Consider the following 18950-nt stretch of genomic DNA (forward strand, 5'->3'; position numbering starts at 1 on the left):
TTTAAAATATTTAAATATGCAAAAGAAAGAATCCATGAATGTGGAATTGAGTTGCAACAGTTTCAATTCCTGACCTATTTAAGTTTGTTTTGATTTCAAACGACCACAGATGTGAAGATTTGGATCATCTCTGGAAGACAGGCATTACATCACGTCCAACCTGATGAGGCGGCGCTTCCTCCCTCCCAGAACATTCCACTTATAGACTGAAGGACATTTTATTTTTACTGTCCAGGCTGAGATAAGTGTCTGTCCTCCGTGCCCGTCTCTGCCTGCTCCTAACCTCTATAAACACACGCCTTATCGCAGCCATTTACAACTGTCATCATGCTCCACGGAGCCGAAGAGCTGCCGGGGGTGCATTACAGGTCACCCTGTAAAAAAAAAAAAAAATGCTTACATTCCTCCTGATTAAGATGTGTTTTCTTGTTTTCCTTCGCACATGGGTGATTATTTCTGGTATAGATGGTTACAGTGTGTGAAAATGAGATTACAAAAAGAATGAGGTTGTGAAATATTTTCTAGAGGAATCCTTCAAGGAATGAGTGGAGAGAGTAATGAAGTAAGGCAAACACTGGGTGACTGGTGCTGCCAGTTGTGTCTGGCGTCTAATCTCTTTATTGCGGTTTTACACTACATGACTGACCTTGACTTTGCTGCTCCAGGGTTTACCTCTTCTCCTGGAACTTCCCCTCTGCAACACTTTAAAGCTTCTGGGTAACACTCTGAGCAAATGTAAAAAAATAAAAAATAAAAAAAAAAATTTTTTGTGTCATTTAACCAAGTCATAAATATTTTTCATGTGTAGCGACCGAGGAGCTAAATGTCCAAACCGAGAGGAAAAAAAAAAAAAACACGCAACTTTTACCATTTTGTTTATGTGAGATCGTAATAAAGTCATTTGCTTATCGTATTCGCCCCTCGGTGCCAGGCACAGGCAGGATAATAAATTAGGATTGTGGAACACTGCATCACCTGTCACAGAAACCATAAATTGAAATTCCATGATCTCATCTTTTTATTTATCAGTTTTGATTATTTTAGAATAACAACATCCACGTTATGTACAACCAACACCCTTCTTTTAAATCAGAACGACGTTGAAAAGTTTATTTATTTAGCTTATTCACACATGTACAACGACAATGATAACCCCCAGGATGTCGTTTGTGAAAACTAGATAATTACCTAAGACCAGTCACACACATTCCCACACAAAATTTCTGTTATGGTTTTATTAAGGCCTAAATGACGAGGAAAATGAACGACTTTTCAGCCGAAAGAGGGTTTGATGAAGTAATTGGACGTTTGCATAGAACCGTATGCAAGCACATAAATGCAAAGTGGAAGGAAATAGTGTGATAGAATAAGAAACACGTTGTTTCATTAAGTTCAAGGTCAGCAAAGCCTTGAACTTTGCTGACTCTGCTTGAAACTAAATGTCCAAACACATAAGAATCATAATGATACCTGATTTTATAATTATTTTTATATTTAGCTAATTCTGCATTTGGATTAAAAATATCCAAATGTAAAATAAAAACTAAAAGCTGCTAAACAATGTCTAATTACAAAGTTGTCATTGGTCGATGTGAAAATGTGAACATAGCCTAACACCAGCTTCTACTCACCACTTAGCAGGTAAAAGACTAACATTATCTAAAGTCAACAAACCTATTCACCCAGTGGGAGCCAACATCATTGACACGACCCACTGACATTATTACATAGCAATACCAAGGGTCAGTGATGTTTGATCAGGTTGTTGAAAACTTAAAAAATACCTTTTTTATTACATTCTTTAAATTTACACGTTTTTTTTTTTTAAGGTTTTAGTGGCTCTGGTGGCCTTTATTTGATAGTGAATTGACAAGAAAGTGGGTAAGGAGGGAGGGGGAAGACATGCAGCAAAAGTCACCGGGCTGGGAATCGAACCTGCGACAGCCGCCTCAAGGACTAAGGCCTCCATATGTGGGTTGTGCTTAACCCCTGCGTCACCACAGCGCACCCTTAAATTTATGAGTTTGCGTTTACCAGGATTACTAAGCCTTACATGGGGACGCTCCGATGACGTCACCGCTTTAAAGTTTCTGACACACAGTAAAAATGCCAGTGTTGAATTAACTCCCAAAAGTGTCAATATGTGCCCAAGTCAGCTGGTGTTAAACTCAACAATACAGAGTGTCACATTAACATTTACAACGGTCCTGGTGTTAAAATACATTAAAAGTAACACCAGCGTAGTGTTGATCACAAAACATAATGTGGTGTTAAAAAAGTAAATAATTGACCCACAAAGTGTCAATATCAATCAAATCCAGTGGAAAATATTCAAAACAATACACAGAAATGGAAAGTTTAACTTTTCTTAAACCCATTTCAGTATTATATACCAATGTTAATTTAGCAAAAAAATGGGTGTCAATCTTTTAACACTTTCAAAAGTGTTACTTTAACATCTGCTGACTTGGACACATATAGACAATTTTGGGTGTTAATTCAACACTGGCATTTTTACTGTGCAGGTTAATTCACAGCAGAGTTAAACCAAGGCACACCTGCTTTTGCTACTTAAGGCAACACTTGAAACTCATTGTTTCCTTTTGAGAAATCAATGAATAATCAAAAACCCTAGATTTTAGGAAAGAAATCTGTGGACCTCCAGAAATCTGTTTCATTACGGGTGAAACTTACAGAAGCCTGAAGGCTTCATCTGTTCAGCGGTTCTTCTTCATACTGTTCAGGAAAGAGGCGGGAACTTTAAAACCCAGAAATATGCGGGGGGGTTTGTGTGTGTGAAATTTGTAGATCAAACCCAAAATACAAGCAAAATATCTTGTGAAGCGGATGAGAGAATGACTCTATATCTACCTGTACCAACATGGGCTGAAATGCCACTCAGAGAGGAAGAGGCCAGCACTCTAATAGCAACATGAAAAGCCATGCATTTTGCAAAATCACTAAAGAACATGCCATGTGGTGGAGGGGAGCGTAATTCCAGCATAATACCAGCGAAACATAAAGTGTTTGACCCGTAAATCAGTCAATTAGGAAAGAGAATAATTTGAAGAATCGTGACTGACTTGGAACAGTCAAAGTTTTGTCTGATGTCATTTTTTTAATACAGTATCATCTGGAGTTTTTAGCATTATATTCTGAATTACTGCCACCATTGGACTCTTCCTTCAGTTCTTAATAATGGCAACTATTAGTCAGTTGTATTTGCCTTTGGCTCTGTGTATCACTGCTGTTACACTGCGCAGTATCAAGAAAAAGAAGAGAGGCGAAAGAAAAGAAAATGACCAGGGCCAAGAGTCAAACCCACAGCTGACAAACGGATGTGGTGCCTGGTGAGCATCTCTTAATTTTACATTGACATACCTCAACAACTGCTGGACAATTTCATCTCATTTGGCATGTTAACAAGCTCTCTCTTATTATTTGAAGTTACGTCCTTAAGAGGGAAAGGAATCAGTTAAAACAGTTTCTTTTTCTCCCATTTTTTCGACCTATTTCTGCTTCTCTAGCAGGTGTTTTTTTTTTTTTTTTAGCCACTTTGCTGTCTCTTAAAGCTGTGGAAACGTTTAACGCCTGCTCAGATTTGACTCGACTTGACGGCGTTTCCACTGGACGCTGCAACAACTCCTGATTTCCACCTTTCTCAAAACAGGTCTAAAAAATCCCCCGGTTGCTTCCAGATTAAATGTTTATTTAGATAAAAGGGCACCTGATGAGGACATAATGTAAAGGTCACTGGCCCCCCTTTTTTTTTTTTTGGTTTTTTTTGGTGCTCTGGCCTCCTTCCAGCCCCACAGGTGTTAGGTGGCTGGTGCAGTGACACAGTGGGAGGCTGATTACCTCTGCAGTCCTTGGTAGCTTGGTACTGCCTGGGTTAACGACACCGGCTTTCAGATATGGCCAATCCCTCACGATGTCCATGTGTTACTCCAGCAGCTACTTTTCATTGAGAAAAGCTTATCTGCTTCCCAGGGTTGTTCTAGCAGTCACCTGGCAGAGCACATAGTTGTTTTTCACATCGAGTGTATTGACATTTCAAGGTCCAACAAGGAGGCGGGAGGCGGCGGGGTGGCTTTATAAGTAAAGGCAGACAGGAGGAAGCAGTAACACCCAACAGCTCAGGCAGAGAGAGAGAAAGAGCAGACTGAAGAGACCGCACATCCTGGTCAGAAACGATGGACAGCAGGTGTGACTGCTCGAACGGCGGCGACAGGCTTTTGAATCCCATCCTCTACAACATCTTGAGCCAAATGGATAAAGGCGGGCCGAGCCAAGACACCTTCCACCACAGCTCGTTTCCTCACAGGTGCAACTGCGAGGTGCGAAGGACAGTGTGCTTGGTCAGACCCTCGGAGGTCTGCAAGGAGGCCTCCGCGGTCCTGGTCAAAACCGTGCACTTCATGAGAAACTTACCGGCCTTCAAGCAGCTGCCGCCGGGTGACCAGTACGCCCTTCTGAGAAGCTGCTGGGCGCCGCTCTTCATTCTGGGTCTGGCCCAGGAGCATGTGGACTTCGACGTGACGGACGTTCCGGCCGACAGCATGCTGAAAAAGATCCTCCTGAACCGCCAGGAGAGCCCCGAGACGGAGAGGGAGCAGCCCACCATGGCGGGCGTCAGCAAGCTGAGGTGTTGTCTGAAAAAGTTTTGGAGCTTGGACTTGAGCCCGAAGGAGTACGCATATCTGAAAGGCACCACGATATTTAACCCAGGTAGGCACTCGCTGGAGTTAGTGACTTCCAAATATGCAAAGAAAAAAAAGTACACGATTCCTAAAAAAATATTCCCGTTTATTTTAACAACAGATGTGCCAGAGTTACAGGCAGGCCTGTTTGTAGAGGGGCTGCAGCAGGAAGCTCAGCACGCCCTGAGCGAGGTGGTCCAGCTCCTACATCCGGGCCACCAGGAGCGCTTCGCTCGGATCCTCCTCACAGCCTCCATGCTGCAGGGCATCACACCCAGCCTCATCGCCGAGCTCTTCTTCCGGCCTGTGATTGGCCAGGCCAACCTGCTGGAGCTGCTGGTCGACATGCTCTTCTGCAGAAATCCGTAGCTGTCCTCCAATCTGCAAAGTGATAATCTGTTTGTTGTTTATTTTTATTATTATTATTATTATTACTATTATTATTATTATTATTACACCGCTTAAATGCTGCAAACCACCCCCAAAAATCGGCAAGAGAAACTGTTATTTTTTCTACACGGGATTAGGATTTGCTTCCATTTTTCAAGAAGCTGAGGTCACTTTAGTCCAGATTAAGCAGAAATCCTCCACTAAAAAGAAAGCGTCGTCTTTCCACAGTATACTTGACCTTTTCTGTTGCTTCGTTGTATATAAATGTCGTTTGCTTCAAATGAAGACTTGAAATAAATATATTTTTGTACATGAATTCACTAGTGACGGCTCACTGGTTGCCATGACACCCTCACCCTCAGATCCATCATTTCTGACATGTTGAGCTCAACTATTGCACAACAAAAACGTTTTAAAATTCTTCCAAGTGTGTCCAAAAGCACGAATCTGAACGTTTTCACACCGCTTCGTTAGCTTCTTTAGGCCATCTGGAAAAATAGTAAACAGATTAAAACTGTAAGATTCGGGACAAATATCATGCTTCAGCCTGTTGAACAGGCGTCACCTCATAAAGATATTACAAATATGAAATGATGAAAGATTAGGAAAACAGTGCTGTCATCTCAGACTGAAAGCGTACGCATCACCCTGCAAAATGAATCACCCCACTTGAAACCACATGCTGTAACCATAAATTTCAGTGTGACAAAACAACACAAAGAAGTGCATAATTATGAAGAGGAAGGAAAATAATATGTGGTCATTCACTTTAGTTGCTCATAACCCCCCGCCCCCACAAAAACCGTGACATGAATTTGTGCATCCTTTCAAAACATCTGGAAATCCGTTTGAGGTGACAAAACTCCAAGATTTGCACTAGACTGAATGTTTCCTGCACTCTTCTCTGCAGAACAGCTCAAAATTTTCAAAAAAGTTCAAATCTGTGAACATCATGTCACTTTTTTAAAGTCTTGCAACATATTCTTAACTGGACTTAGGTCTAGACCTTGACAGCACCAGTCTAACACATGAATATGCTGTGATATAAACCATTCTATCGCAGCCGAGTGTTTAGGATCATCGCCTGACTCGAGGGCGAACCTCTGCCCCAGTTGTGAGTCTTTTGCAGCCTCAGTAACATGTTTTCTGTGGTTGGGTGCGTTCAGGTCAGTGTGTTGCTTTAGTTTACCACAAATATTTTGACCTCTGCCATCCAAAGCTGCTTCTTCTGTGTCTGCTGTGTCTCCTGCATGGCTTGTGATAAAAAAACAAACAAAAAAAAACAAAACAAATGGAGCTAGTTATGGTTTTCTTCTTGCCAAATTTGTATATTTAAGGGTATTATATCAAATGGGGGCTGAATGCAAAGTGCACTTTTCAGATTTAATTTGCTAAATAATATTGAAAACCTCCTACTATTTTCCTTCCACTTCACAATAATGCATGTGGTTATTGTAGGAACTTTAACAATGGTCCTGTGTCTCCCTCTCATGGAAAATGATGGAATCTTTTTTTTTTTTTTTTTTTTTGTCCCAGCAAGTAGTTTCCTAAAAATCGCTCTTTAATTTACTCTCCTTCTGAACAATGTCAATCTTTTTTTTTTCCTCTTCTCGATTTAACCCACGAAAGTAAAGAGCAACATGTTACAGTCAACAGGAAATCACCGTCGTAAAACAATCCCAACAGTGTGAATGCTGTGATTTATAAGGAGCAGGCCTACTTAGTCCTTACTCATCTCATTGTTTGGTATGCAGGTTGTGAAACTGTGTGTCTTTACATGACAACCTGTGCAGGTAAAACAGGAATGTGCCGGCGGGGGCAGTGAGCCAGAGGAAATGGGGTTATGCAGGAAAACTGCAACACAAACAAAAGGGGGGAGAAAAAAGAGAAGAAAAAAAGCCTGAAAAGCTTGAATTCAGGCACAGAAAACAGAGATAATTACATGTTGTGTAAGTTTTGTGGAGCAAGCATTGCTTCTACGTGACTCAACCAAAAACTCTTCTCATCTGCTTCCAAAGGAAATCAAAAGAATGTTCAGGAGCAGTTTTATTATGCAGTCTGACAGATGTCCTGTTTTACAACACAAGACGCAAAATGGTTGTAAATACCACCAGCTAGCAGATTTAGCCTTAGATAATTTTTTTTGTTGTTGTTTTGGCCTCGGTCGTGAAAGAACACCAGAATCTAAAATTTCCAGAGCGAAAAAAAAGAAGAAAAAAAGTACTTGTTCGACACCAAACAGAATCGTGACGGATTCCTGAAATCGGGTTGGTTTTCCGTGCTCCGTCTTCATTTTGCAATAAATGACAAAGACAAACCCCTGGATTTCATTTCCCTTGAGTCAGAACCAGCCAAACGAGTTCCGTCTTTTGCTGAGGGCGGAAAAACCCTGCCTGCTGCAACGCTGACCTCGGGGAGGCGAGCCTGACAACAATCCCAGAGATGAAGAAAAAGTGGGCCAGGGAGAAAACTTTACAGAAACATTTGTCGACGCAGGAAAAGAAACGTTGGAGCCGAGGAAGTTGTTGCGAGCAGATTTCGGTTTGATCTACATTTTCTGCTGAGTCGCCGACAAATAGAAAGGCAGCCTGCGTTGCGTATCAGCAGAACGTTTAGTAAAAACAAAAGGCTTTAAAAACAACGACGGAAATTTTTATTTTGTTCAAAACATGAATAAAAAAAACAACAAATCCAAACGGTTACAGAGAAACATTGACTTAATATGTACATCAAAATATGGCTTTCAGCAATACAGTCTGCGGGTGAAACAGACCAAAGTGTCCCTCAGCAGTGGAGCGAAATGGTAGGAGACATTAAGCTGTACATGCAGAATAAGACAGCTCGTACAAACAAAAACAAAGACAAGACTGAGGACGGTTCTGTCCTGACGTGACCCTCGATGCTCTGGTCTCCTCACTGCTGAGCCTTTACCGTCTAAACCTAAAACACTGCGTTGATAAAAAAAAATAAAAAAAACACATCCCTCTGCCATGAGAAAATGACAAAATAATAATAATAATAATAAAAAATCTCCTCTGTTGGTCGTTTTTAAAGGAAAGATTTAAAAAAAATCATTTTGACCAATGAAAGGAGAACTATACCCATGTCGGATAAAGGTGCTCTGCTCAGTAACAGTATAAATGAAAGGAAGCTACGTCAGCGTATAGACATTTGATTCTCTGCGTAGCGTTTCAAATCAGCAGAGGGGCTCCTGAGGAGTTTGTCCCGGTGTCGTGCTGGTAGGGAGAGTATGCTGAGGAAGTGCTGGAGGAATATGCTGGAAGAGAAAGTAGGGGGGAAGAAAGAAATTAATACAGATGAATAGATGCACAAAGTGGATTTCCTGAACTTTTCCACTCGTTTTCAAACCACAAATATCAACTTATTGTATTCTGATTTTATGCGACAGACTAACAGAGTAGAGCAAAGCTGGGAAGCAGAGGGGAATTGACACTTTGTTCGAAAACAACCCCACATATAAAAACCAATAGTATTCAACTCCACAAAGTTGTACAACCACAGACATTATTATTCTATGTTCTGCCTCCAGAGACTGAGATTTTTGATCGTCTTTTTAAAACAGTCCAAGCTCCATCAGACTGGACGAAGAGCAAATTAAGTTTTGCCATGAATTCTCGCTTCGATTTCATTTTGGACTTTGGCTAGGCCAGCAAATGTGCTTTGATCTAAACTATTGCCAGGACTTTAACGTGTTAATTTTGATTGATTAACGACAGTTTTTAACGTGTTAAAAATGTTAACGTAACTAATGGAATTTTTTTTTTTAATTGCAAAAGTTTCAAGCGGAACCTTTGCATTGCCGTGTTTCTCGTACGCCCATAAATCTGACGCCCAAGTGACATCAGCAAACAACAGCGATGGGCAACAAAGTTGCTTCTCTTGGCCCACTATAGATAACATTTTGGTTTAAAAAATATATACATGTCAGATGGGACGCTGGAAAAGATTATTCGATTTATTGATTTATTTATTGATTTATTGAATCTGATCCAAACTCTTCCACTGCAGCTCTGGCTGCTCTGACCCAGACATTATTTACTATTGTTGACAGGCTCACCACCGTGTCACAACTTTTCACCTCAAACTTTTAATCAGATTCTGCAAAGACTTTGTACATTAATTCCACACAAGTTAAAACCAAAACATTTGTCCTTACGCTCTGAAGAGACTCAAATGTTATAAATATTAAATACTTGTCTTCAGATGGAGAGTTATAAACAGAGGCTGCAAATGTCAGCGATCAAACATCTTTCTTTTTTAAAAAAAAAAAAAAAAGCTCCATCTGGATCACCACAGCACTGACATCACACTGATAAAACGTTTTTGAATGATAAGCTTCTCATTATAGAAGTTGACACATCCGATCATAGGAAACAGATTGATCGATTGGAAAGTCGGTCAGATTGTCCTAAACTGGCTCAGATCTTATTTTACCTAATGGCTTTGTGTCATTAGATAATCAAAAATCAATAACAAATCCGGGCTCCTGAAGGCTCCATTCTTAGGCCACCATTCCTCAACATCTACATAAGCCTCCGAACGCAGATGGTGGGCTTCTATAACATCTATATTATCTGTGCTGATCACACATAACTTTATATTTTTATGCCCCCACTTTGTCATCGTTTAATAAAGTCACTGAATCAGTACACAGCCAAACAACCCTAAGTGTCATAACTGAACCCTGAATCTATTTACAATGTATTACTAAATCAGCTCACTACCATCTCAAACACTGCCAGAATAAAAGCTTTATCTAAACCGAACAAAAAAAATGGCGTCATTTGACAACATCATTCCACGAGGCATGTGGCAAACCATAAATGGGACTTTTTAAGTGTCGTTTCCTTCAAACTAATTATTTATCCAGGACACTCTCGCATAAAGGCCAGATTTGTGAAATCTGTCCTCCACCTGACCCACTCCTCTTCTTAATGCTATTCTTGACCAGATTATAAATTTAGAAGATTGGATTTACATTTAGCTGCATCTATTTAGCTTCCCTGCATCCCAACAGCATGACGTTCCCATGGACCACTTTCCTCACATATAACCCACTGAGGTTTGTGGTTGTGACAAAACGTACATGTTCAAAAGTTATGAACACTTCAGCAGCCACTGTATATTAGTATCAAAGGGTTAAGGGGCACCGAGTTTAACCCAAGCCGCTGATCCATTCCCAGGCCTCACTGTGATAGTTATGGAAACACAATGTGCTGTACCCTCATTCAAAGACATGTAACAGGACACCCAGTCCCTTTAGCAACCTCTTCACATAAGAGCGAGGAGGGAGGAGGGGGAGAAGGGCCTGTTGCACTGTAATCCATTTGTAACCTGAGTTGTTTGCTAAAATGACATAATAAATCAGGGGACATGCATTTAATGTGGCTTAATCTGCTGCTTAAGCAGATTGTGTAGCATGACTGCAGAGCTGGAGGGGGGGAAAAAAAGAACGAGGCAGACGAGGTAGGCGTTCAGTAGCAGCCGAGAATTGTAATATGTGAAGAAAAGGGCAGGAATGCAGCACTTTGCTATGTAAGGTGAGGTGTGTTACTGGAAAAAGAAAAAAAAAGGAGGGAGAAGTTGAGAAGATGCCTACAGCTGCAGTGGCCACAATGGGTCACACAGACCGGGGGAAATTATCCCTCTGAGATCAGGACAGTTGAAAACTGTAAGTGAATAACTTTAGATCCTGATGGCTTTAATTCTGAAGTTCTTAGTTCTTAATTTTTAACACCCCCACCAAAAACAAACAGGAAAAAAAAAAAAAAAAGTCACACAAGTGTCTGTGCGCCGGTGGAAAATTCCCCAAATGTACTCACTTCTTGAGCCGTATGGTCTCATTTTCCTCGCCAGCTCGTCTGACGGCGTTTGCTCAGACACCTTCACCTCTGGAACTGCGAAGGGAAACCAGATGGACACCATGAAGACAAGCACCAGTGTTGCTATGGGTTTAAGACGTAGAAATAATCTGGTCATCTGCTACTTCAGTGTTTTGGGTAAAACATGCGTACATGTTTCAACTTGCCCCAGATTATCTGATTGTTAATAGGCCATTGCCTGCAAAATGCCTAGTGTGTTGAGGCTTACAACTCTGAGCTAAACAAAGGCTGCAAAGTTCCAACAGGCTATGAGTCACCGGGAGACGACAGGTCAGATGTTTCCAATATTTGGTATTCTGCAACCTCCGGGCTCCAAAATACCTAAATGAATCATAAATCTTTGGAGCATATTTTTATAAAACAGCAACAGCAGCATGCGTTGCGATTTCCTTACAATCACTGCTCATGAAGGTTTGGGTCATGGTCTCGTTGCCACTATCGGGCAGAGTCCCGTCGTTCCTGCCGTTGGTACGCTGCCCCGTCGACGGGTGGCTGGCCTTCTTCTTGGCCTTCCTCGTGCTGATGCGGATGACCCCGTGCACCAGCTTGCACTCGGCCTCCTGCTCCTCCAAGTTGTAGTTCTGGGCAATGTTGTAGATGAGGTCGCTTATCTCGTTCGTCTTGCGGAAGAAGGAGGAATCGGACGTACACTTGGCGAGCTCTTCGATCTGATGGAAGGCGTACAGCTCCAAGAGCTTCTTGGTGATAAGAGAGTCAACGTCTGTGCTGTCGCACGGGTCGTCCAAGTCGTAGCAGTCGTTGGACAAGAGGCTGGTGTTGCTAATCGGTCTCTGGCTTTCCCCTTTTGCGGGTGGACGGGTCCGTTTGGAGGGATTCACTGGATAATTTACAATCTCGCCTCTAAAACGGACGTCTTGGTAACGGAAACTTTCGCTGGTGGGTACCCTGGCAGACTTGGTGGGCTTGCCGGGCTCCATGGAGACAACACAGGTTGAGTTGGTCAGAGCCATGCCGTTGGAAGGCTCACCGCCTGATTTGGTTGGGTGGTCTGTTGAGCTCTCGTTAATGGGCAGAGAGGGCTCTCGGCTGCCACAACAGCCACAGTTGAGCATACGGCAGAGCAGGGCCTTGCAGCTGCTCCAGCCCATAGAGGGGCAGGAGCCACATGAGGGCCTGCTGGCTGGCGCGCTGTCAGCCGACCCTGGAATAAATCCTATAGTCTCTGAGGCCCGGGCCGTGCCGTTTCGCGGGTATCTTCTACTGGGGCCGTTCTTGCTCTCCGAATGCCGAGGGTGGTTGTTGTGGTGCTCGCGGAAATGTTCCCCATGAAGCTCCCTGAGGTCAGGTAAGCCCGTGCTCTCCCTGTATATAGTTCGACTTGGTTTGTGGTTGCCCTGGGAGGAGCGGTGCTTTGAGTGGCGGGACGTCTGGGGAGCCCCTGAGCTGTGGCCAGGCATGGCTCAAAAGGCCCGGGACCTGCAGAGGAAGAGGGAGCCAGGCGAGTTAGTGGACATTACTCCTTTAAATAACTGAAACAGGCCTGCAGAGAAGGAACCTTTAGAGCAGAACTTGAATCTCATTATACATTTGTGCAATGATCAAACAGAAATACCAAATGTGTTGATACTCTACGTAACCAAAGAAGTTTATTTATTTAAACACTGCATTTTGATTTGAATACAATCAACTTTGATTTCATCATGAATAAACAGTGCATTGTTCTATTTATATGTTTTATGGTTAAAGAATGTTATTGGATTTTAACATTTTTATGTTTTTGCTTGTTTTGGTTTGCTTTGTACCTGTGTTTAGTCTTTTATATTCTATATTTTTCGATTGCAATTTTAACGTACTATGAACATGATCAAATTAATGTAATACATTTGATATTTTTGATTTCATTATATGTAAAATGTCCTTTTATTTAATCTATATTTGTCTTGATAGCTGCAGCATGTTATTCAGTCCGTTAGATTTTAGTTCTGTCAGTTTTAATATTTTACTTTTTTAACTGTATTGCATTTTTGGTTTTGTGCTTTTGCAACTCTTCAGACTTATTGAAAAATGAGAACATTTTGTGTCTTATCTGTTTATTGTAATGTGGTCGAAGGGCATTACTTTACATATTAGATTTTTGTTTTTATCTGATTAAATAAATGATTTTATTTGATGCTACTGTACTTTTAAATTAATAACTAAAGTCTCCTTTTACTTTTACACTTGTTCATAGTGCATTGCATATTATATAACTATTTTTTATTACAAATAAAAATGAATGGTTTATTTGTTGAAATGTTTAGGTACACAGTCGTGTTTATGTGTGTATTTTAAATTATTTATATAGGAGAGATGCATCTATTTAGATCCCATAGTTCTACATTTCATTCTGGTTGTCTAATAAATATTATCTATTTTTATTAGCTCAGCACTTGTTTGCATGCTTCTTCCACTGTTTTGCACTTCATAGTTATTTTATCTGAAGAATAAAACTCCAGAGTTTAAAGCACTAAGCTCTCGGAGATCTGGTAAATTAGGCAGTTAAAAAAACTATATGAATACAACAACAGGGTGCGCTGATTGCTGCCTTCACAGACGTTTTTGGGGGTGTTCCCTTTAGGTCCAGAATACCTGTGCAATCAGTGCCAAACCCCGTTTCAACATAACTGCTCCTCATTTCACTTGCAAAGCTTCCACTTACCGCATAAGCAGAAACAGTTGTGGTTGTGCTCGCTGGCGAGCGAACCGCGGAAGTCTCACACCGACGCAGCTCCTGCTGCTAGCGCCTCAAACTGGGACGGAGTGTCGACAGGACCGGGGACTTCCAGGTGAGTTTCTGTTTCATCCAACAAGGGAGAAACTCGGTAAAGTCGAAGCCCGGAGTCCGGCGCCGCCACCGAACGAGATCGCCCAGCACATCCAAACAGTCTCTTCTGGTCAAAAAGAGAAAAAGCGAGTCCCCGGAGCTGCCGAGCGTCTCCCAGTGCTTGACTATCACCTGCGGCTACAGCTAATACCACAGCAGTGGACCCACCCACAGGTGCGTGTTTACGTCACCTGAGCCGGATGTTTAGGTACAGAGCAAAAAAAAAAAAAGGGAAGTTAACGCAACAATAAATTTCACCAAAAAATAAAAAATAAAAAAAATAAAAAAAATAAAAATAAAAACAAAGAAACGAAAGAAAAAACGTTTAACCCCTATTTACACTATCTAAATGGTTCTCACGAACGTTTGTTATAAAAAGCAAAAAGATCCAAGATGAGCATTGTGGTGTAGTACATAACCACCACGGTCCGAAATTATAATGGCTTACAGTCAACACATATTTGCAAAATAACCAGAAAAATAAGATTTTTTTTCTTTTGTTATCTCCTTTTCTGAAAAAAAAAGAGAGATTCAATTAATATCACTTCAAAACCAAATTAATATAATTTTGGTCATTGCAATGAAATCATTTAATACTTTTAGTTTAGAGAGTTAAAGGCGACATAGTCAAGTTTATAGCAAAGGGAAATGGATAGGCCTACCTTAACGCCATCTCCACTTCACGGACACACACACACTCTGCAGTCACTCAGTGTGTGCCTTGAAGGAAAATGCTGCATCACTTTCTGTATGAAACATCCAAAGTTTCTGCCTGCAAAGTATGTGTAAATCTTTTGTTCAACCCTGATTAGAGTACCTTTAAAAGACTGCATTTCCTTCGAGTTCATCTCAAAATACCCAGCATTGGTAAGTGAAAAAGAAAACAAACAAACAAACAAACAAAAAACAATAGAAATGTATTCCACCTTCATGAAAGAAGGGTTTATTTTAATGCATTCATGCACAACACTAGCTTTGGGTTTGTTTTTCTTTAGGCAGGATGGAGATTGTTCACCTACTTAAACCACAGAACAATTGTGACGAAAAATCAAAGTAAAACTAACACACACTAAAAATTATGGTTTTAAAGTGAAAAATGTCAGGAAATGGAGTTGTATGAAAACTTTTGTGAGGGTCTGTATAAAAGTGGTAGAAACACCAGTTCCAGATATGATGGAAGCTCTGAAGAGGCCATTAGTGTTGCAATTATCCATCCTGCTGGTTATTATCAATATTTGTACTCTTCAGTCGTCTGGGTCACAAGCCTTTAGCAACTACTACTTTGTAGGTCAAGAGCAGAGGAACTTTGGAAACCACCGTTGTAATTAATGCACACACATCCAAGGCAGGCCTGGCATGCTCACAGGGGTGCACAGCTGCAGAGCCAGCAGGTGTGTTTCTAAACAACATCTTTCATTTTGTCCTATTTCCACTGAATGCAGACACTTAATCACGCACTCTATGAGCAGAAATAGTGGGAACGCGCCACATGGAGGAAAACAAATGGTTTTCCGTAGTTCTTCATTCTGGACTCCAGTCACAGTAAGGGAGCATAGAAATGAAATATAAATAAACAAATGTTTTATTTGGAGCAGAAATATGTGTTTCATATAACATGTTGTGCTACGCGTGACGCAACAAAGACAAATGCAACAAAATGTGTCATCCGAGAACTTTTTGCTTCGAAACTTTACAACAGTATTAATTATACAAGACATATTTTAATACTTTATACTTTTTCATGCATTCTCCGTGTGTCTGAGCTGCCATCAACGCTATCAGTAGAGGAGCTTCCAAATGTGTGGAGTTATGATGCTAAGACTAACTAATAAACGATGACTAAAACCAAGAGTGTTTATCTAAAAAGCAGAAAACTATTTGCAGATTAATTTCACGTGCCTAAGAAAACACAAAGGCACTTTTTATGGTGAAGTTTAAAAGATACACAGCAAGTATAAATATTCTGAGATTCTAAAAGTACACCTCTCTATATATTTTTTTAGGTTACTTTAATAATTTAACTTAAAGAATGCAACTCTACAGGTACTTTACACACCAAGTGGTAGATTTCAACCACCTATTTCTTTTAATTTTGATGATTATGATTTATGGCTAGTTAAAACCCAAAAGTCAATTTCTCAGAAAATTGGAAAATGACATAATATTAATGAAAAAAATAATTTCTTATTCATAAATTTTTGCTTCATAAGGATTCTTCATGTACTGTACAGTATATCCACTCTATGTTGGGGCTCCTTTTGCATGAATTATTGCAACAATGCAGCAATCCTCTCCTCTCCTCTCCTTCCTTCTGGGACCTTGATTTTCAAATGAAATATAAAATGTGCTTTCTTTTTTGTTTACAAAAAAAGAGTGCTGCTTGTCATCCCTGTTGCTTCTCCATATTTTGACATGCTAGGACAAAGCAGCCATCTTCTCTTGCTGTGACCTTTCTGTAGTTCGTGCTGCTTGTGGAAACCTGTCAATATTTTTCATAATTATAAAAAATTAAACAAATTACCCCTCAACACATTTCACTCTTGGCAGTGAATGTGACATTTACTTTTTGAACTGAATTTGCAAACTAAATAAATTATTGGATGATATCCTAATTCATTTTAAAAAAATGCACTTCAATGAAACTCCAAGATCAGGAGTTTACAGCAGGAGAGGTTGCCACTGGTTTGACTTGTGTTTCTGTCGAGGCTTGGACTATACAAGTGTCATTTGGCAGCTGTTGGGACGGCGCTTGTCCCAAATGCCTTTGTGACCTGCTACTGCCGGCCGCAATGTGGCCCAACCGAGGGTCAGAGTCTATCTCGTACCGGTAGTAATAGCCCTCCAGAACGTCCCGGCACGCGTCCCTCGTTTCTATGATCCACTTCTTCATGCCGTTTCGATTCAGGTAGAGCACAAAGAGAAAAACCATGCCGACAAAACCCAGCACCACCCCCAGGAAAACGTACGACGTCTGCAAGGTGAGGTCAGCCACCTCGGCCAGGACCGGAACTACACAACCAATGGCCTGGACGGTGAGCCCTTGCAGCCGGGTGTCGGCTAACGCCTCCGGTGATGCACATCTGACCGCGTCAGCATCCACCCGGGCTCTGGTTTTATTCAGCCAGGTCACAAAGTCCCGGCTCTCACAGGAGCAGGTGTACGGGTTGTAACCGAGAAAGATCTGAGCGTTGCCGAGTCTCTCTAGTTCTTGCAGGGCGTCGACCCTGAACGCCTCGAAGTTGTTGTGCGTGAGGTCCAGGGTCTCCAGATGGTCCATGCCGGAAAAGGTCCCCGCATAGACAGCCACCAAGTTGTTGTTCCTGAGCAAGAGCTGCTGCAAACTGGGAATGTGGGAGAACATCCCGGGCGGGAGAAGGGCCAGGAGGTTTCCGGAAAGGTCGAGGCGGCGGAGCCCCCAGAGTCCGCCCCAGCGGAGAGCCGTGGCCAGGTCGGTCAGGGCGGTGAAGTTGTGCAGCGAGTGGCTCAGGTTGAGCTCCTGAAGGGGGCTTCCAGGTATGCTGAGTGCCTCTGGGTGGATTAACGCCAGCTGGTTACCACTGAGGTCCAAGGAGCGCAGACTGGTGAGACCGGCAAAGGTGTGGGAGGCCAACTCTGTGATCCTGAGAAGACGACTAACACTGTGACAACCGCTCTTAGACGTTCTGATGCCATTCTTATGCTGAATAACACATATAGCATCTTTAAAGGAACAAACACGGCCACAGATAAAGCCACTGTTTCTTTATTACATACACACACCAACAAAGTGTTACATTAACCAAATATGGCTTTAAATTACACAACTAAAAAACATGACACCGACATTCTCACCTGTTATTGCTTAAAATGACGTTAGTGACATTCTGCAGTTCTGTAAACGAATCTGGTCCGACTTGATGTATGTTATTCCCTGTGATGACGACACTCCGGGTATATCCTGGAATGTTTTGTGGCACTACGAGCAGATCCTTAGAGACACACTTCACCGTGCGGGTGACTGCAAAACATTCACAGCCAAAAGGACACGCCAAGCACTGCGAGGGTGCAAGCAAAAGGAGAACTCCTAGAAAAACACAAGCTGCCAAAATGCACATGTCTGCAGAGTTGGAAACAAAGAAGTTGCAGATGAAAATGACAGCAGAGAAAAATGCGACCTGTTCCTTCTAACGCTGAGTTAGTGGCAAGGGCTGCTTGTTCCAGCAGTAGTGGCTTCTCATCTGCTCCACTGTGGGAATAAGGGTTCCCACAAATTGATGGTTGCTCCTATCGAACTGAATCTGCTTGCTAAAAAAAAGGTATGTGGTTCCCTTAAAGGTACAGGGGACGATTAGATTAGAGCGGCCACAGCCACTGACCTACACCACCGTCTGACAGAGGACACAGTGGAAGAATATCAACAATTACTTGCTAAACATACAAAAAAAAATATACACAACAATTATTAATCAGTAGTTAGATAGCTTTCAAAGCAGATCTGTTCATAGTCCTGAGTCTTACTCCAGTGACATTCCAGGTTGCAAAGATAAGTGAGTATTTAGTATTTGCTTGCAAATAAATGAATAAATAATTTAGACAAATTCAAACGAGGACACTCCCAAGTTACACCCCCCCCCCCACATCATTCTATCTTTGGTAGCGACTCGCATCTCATTCACAAAAAAACTGATGAGGATGAGAACTTTCAGCATTAAGATTTCAAATCCATCTCATAGCGATTCATCACCGGAGTCAACATTAGGTGCCGCAGAAACGGATTCATCACTGTCGCTCATGAAAAATGCAACTTGCCGCTCCCCTGCGGCATATTACGGAGAAAATGAACCTCCTTAATGTGACTATTTTTCCCAAGAAAAAGCATCCAGCATATTGTAAGTTAACAAAACTTAAAAAAAAAATTACGAGCGTGAGAAAATATTTGCGGACCCTGTATTGCACCGTTACTAAAACAAAACAAAACTCTGTTCCACAAAGGATAAATATCACATTTTAGAGCTAGATAAGATCCATAAATATTGAAAATATGAAACTTAAATAAATCATAACCAGCTTTTCATAGCAGACAAAGGATTTTAAAAGCACTTTTTGAGAACAAAAAGACATATGAGCCAATACTTGCCTCCTAAAAATAGGAGG

General features: G+C 41.5%; 3 protein-coding genes and 1 long non-coding RNA gene across 4 annotated transcripts in view; 1 reads left to right on the forward strand and 3 right to left on the reverse strand.

The window, feature by feature from the left end:
- Positions 1–4515, reverse strand: part of LOC106964110 (uncharacterized) — a 9203-nt gene extending 4688 nt beyond the window's left edge. The window contains exons 1-2 of the long non-coding RNA XR_001428328.1: positions 4432–4515; positions 647–725 (exon numbers count right to left, since the gene is read on the reverse strand). This is a non-coding gene — a long non-coding RNA (uncharacterized LOC106964110). The remainder of the gene's footprint in view (positions 1–646; positions 726–4431) is intronic.
- On the forward strand, positions 3937–5406 carry nr0b2a (nuclear receptor subfamily 0, group B, member 2a). Its single transcript, XM_015059387.1, has 2 exons — positions 3937–4728; positions 4822–5406. Exons 1-2 carry the CDS (start codon positions 4194–4196, stop codon positions 5067–5069), a joined length of 783 nt encoding a protein of 260 aa, XP_014914873.1. The 5' UTR covers positions 3937–4193; the 3' UTR covers positions 5070–5406.
- A 2314-nt stretch (positions 5407–7720) lies between these two features.
- On the reverse strand, positions 7721–14017 carry kdf1a (keratinocyte differentiation factor 1a). Its single transcript, XM_015059418.1, has 4 exons — positions 13653–14017; positions 11388–12430; positions 10934–11008; positions 7721–8367 (listed from the first exon to the last, which is right to left on the reverse strand). Exons 2-4 carry the CDS (start codon positions 12409–12411, stop codon positions 8282–8284), a joined length of 1185 nt encoding a protein of 394 aa, XP_014914904.1. The 5' UTR covers positions 12412–12430; positions 13653–14017; the 3' UTR covers positions 7721–8281.
- A 1359-nt stretch (positions 14018–15376) lies between these two features.
- tpbg1a (trophoblast glycoprotein 1a) lies at positions 15377–18330 on the reverse strand. Its single transcript, XM_015059409.1, has 2 exons — positions 17649–18330; positions 15377–17437 (listed from the first exon to the last, which is right to left on the reverse strand). Exons 1-2 carry the CDS (start codon positions 17909–17911, stop codon positions 16468–16470), a joined length of 1233 nt encoding a protein of 410 aa, XP_014914895.1. The 5' UTR covers positions 17912–18330; the 3' UTR covers positions 15377–16467.
- Between the last annotated feature and the right edge of the window lie 620 nt (positions 18331–18950).

The sequence above is a fragment of the Poecilia latipinna genome, unplaced genomic scaffold, assembly GCF_001443285.1.
Source record: "Poecilia latipinna isolate Pla-1442-1.1 unplaced genomic scaffold, P_latipinna-1.0 Scaffold1626, whole genome shotgun sequence".
Lineage (NCBI taxonomy): Eukaryota > Metazoa > Chordata > Actinopteri > Cyprinodontiformes > Poeciliidae > Poecilia > Poecilia latipinna.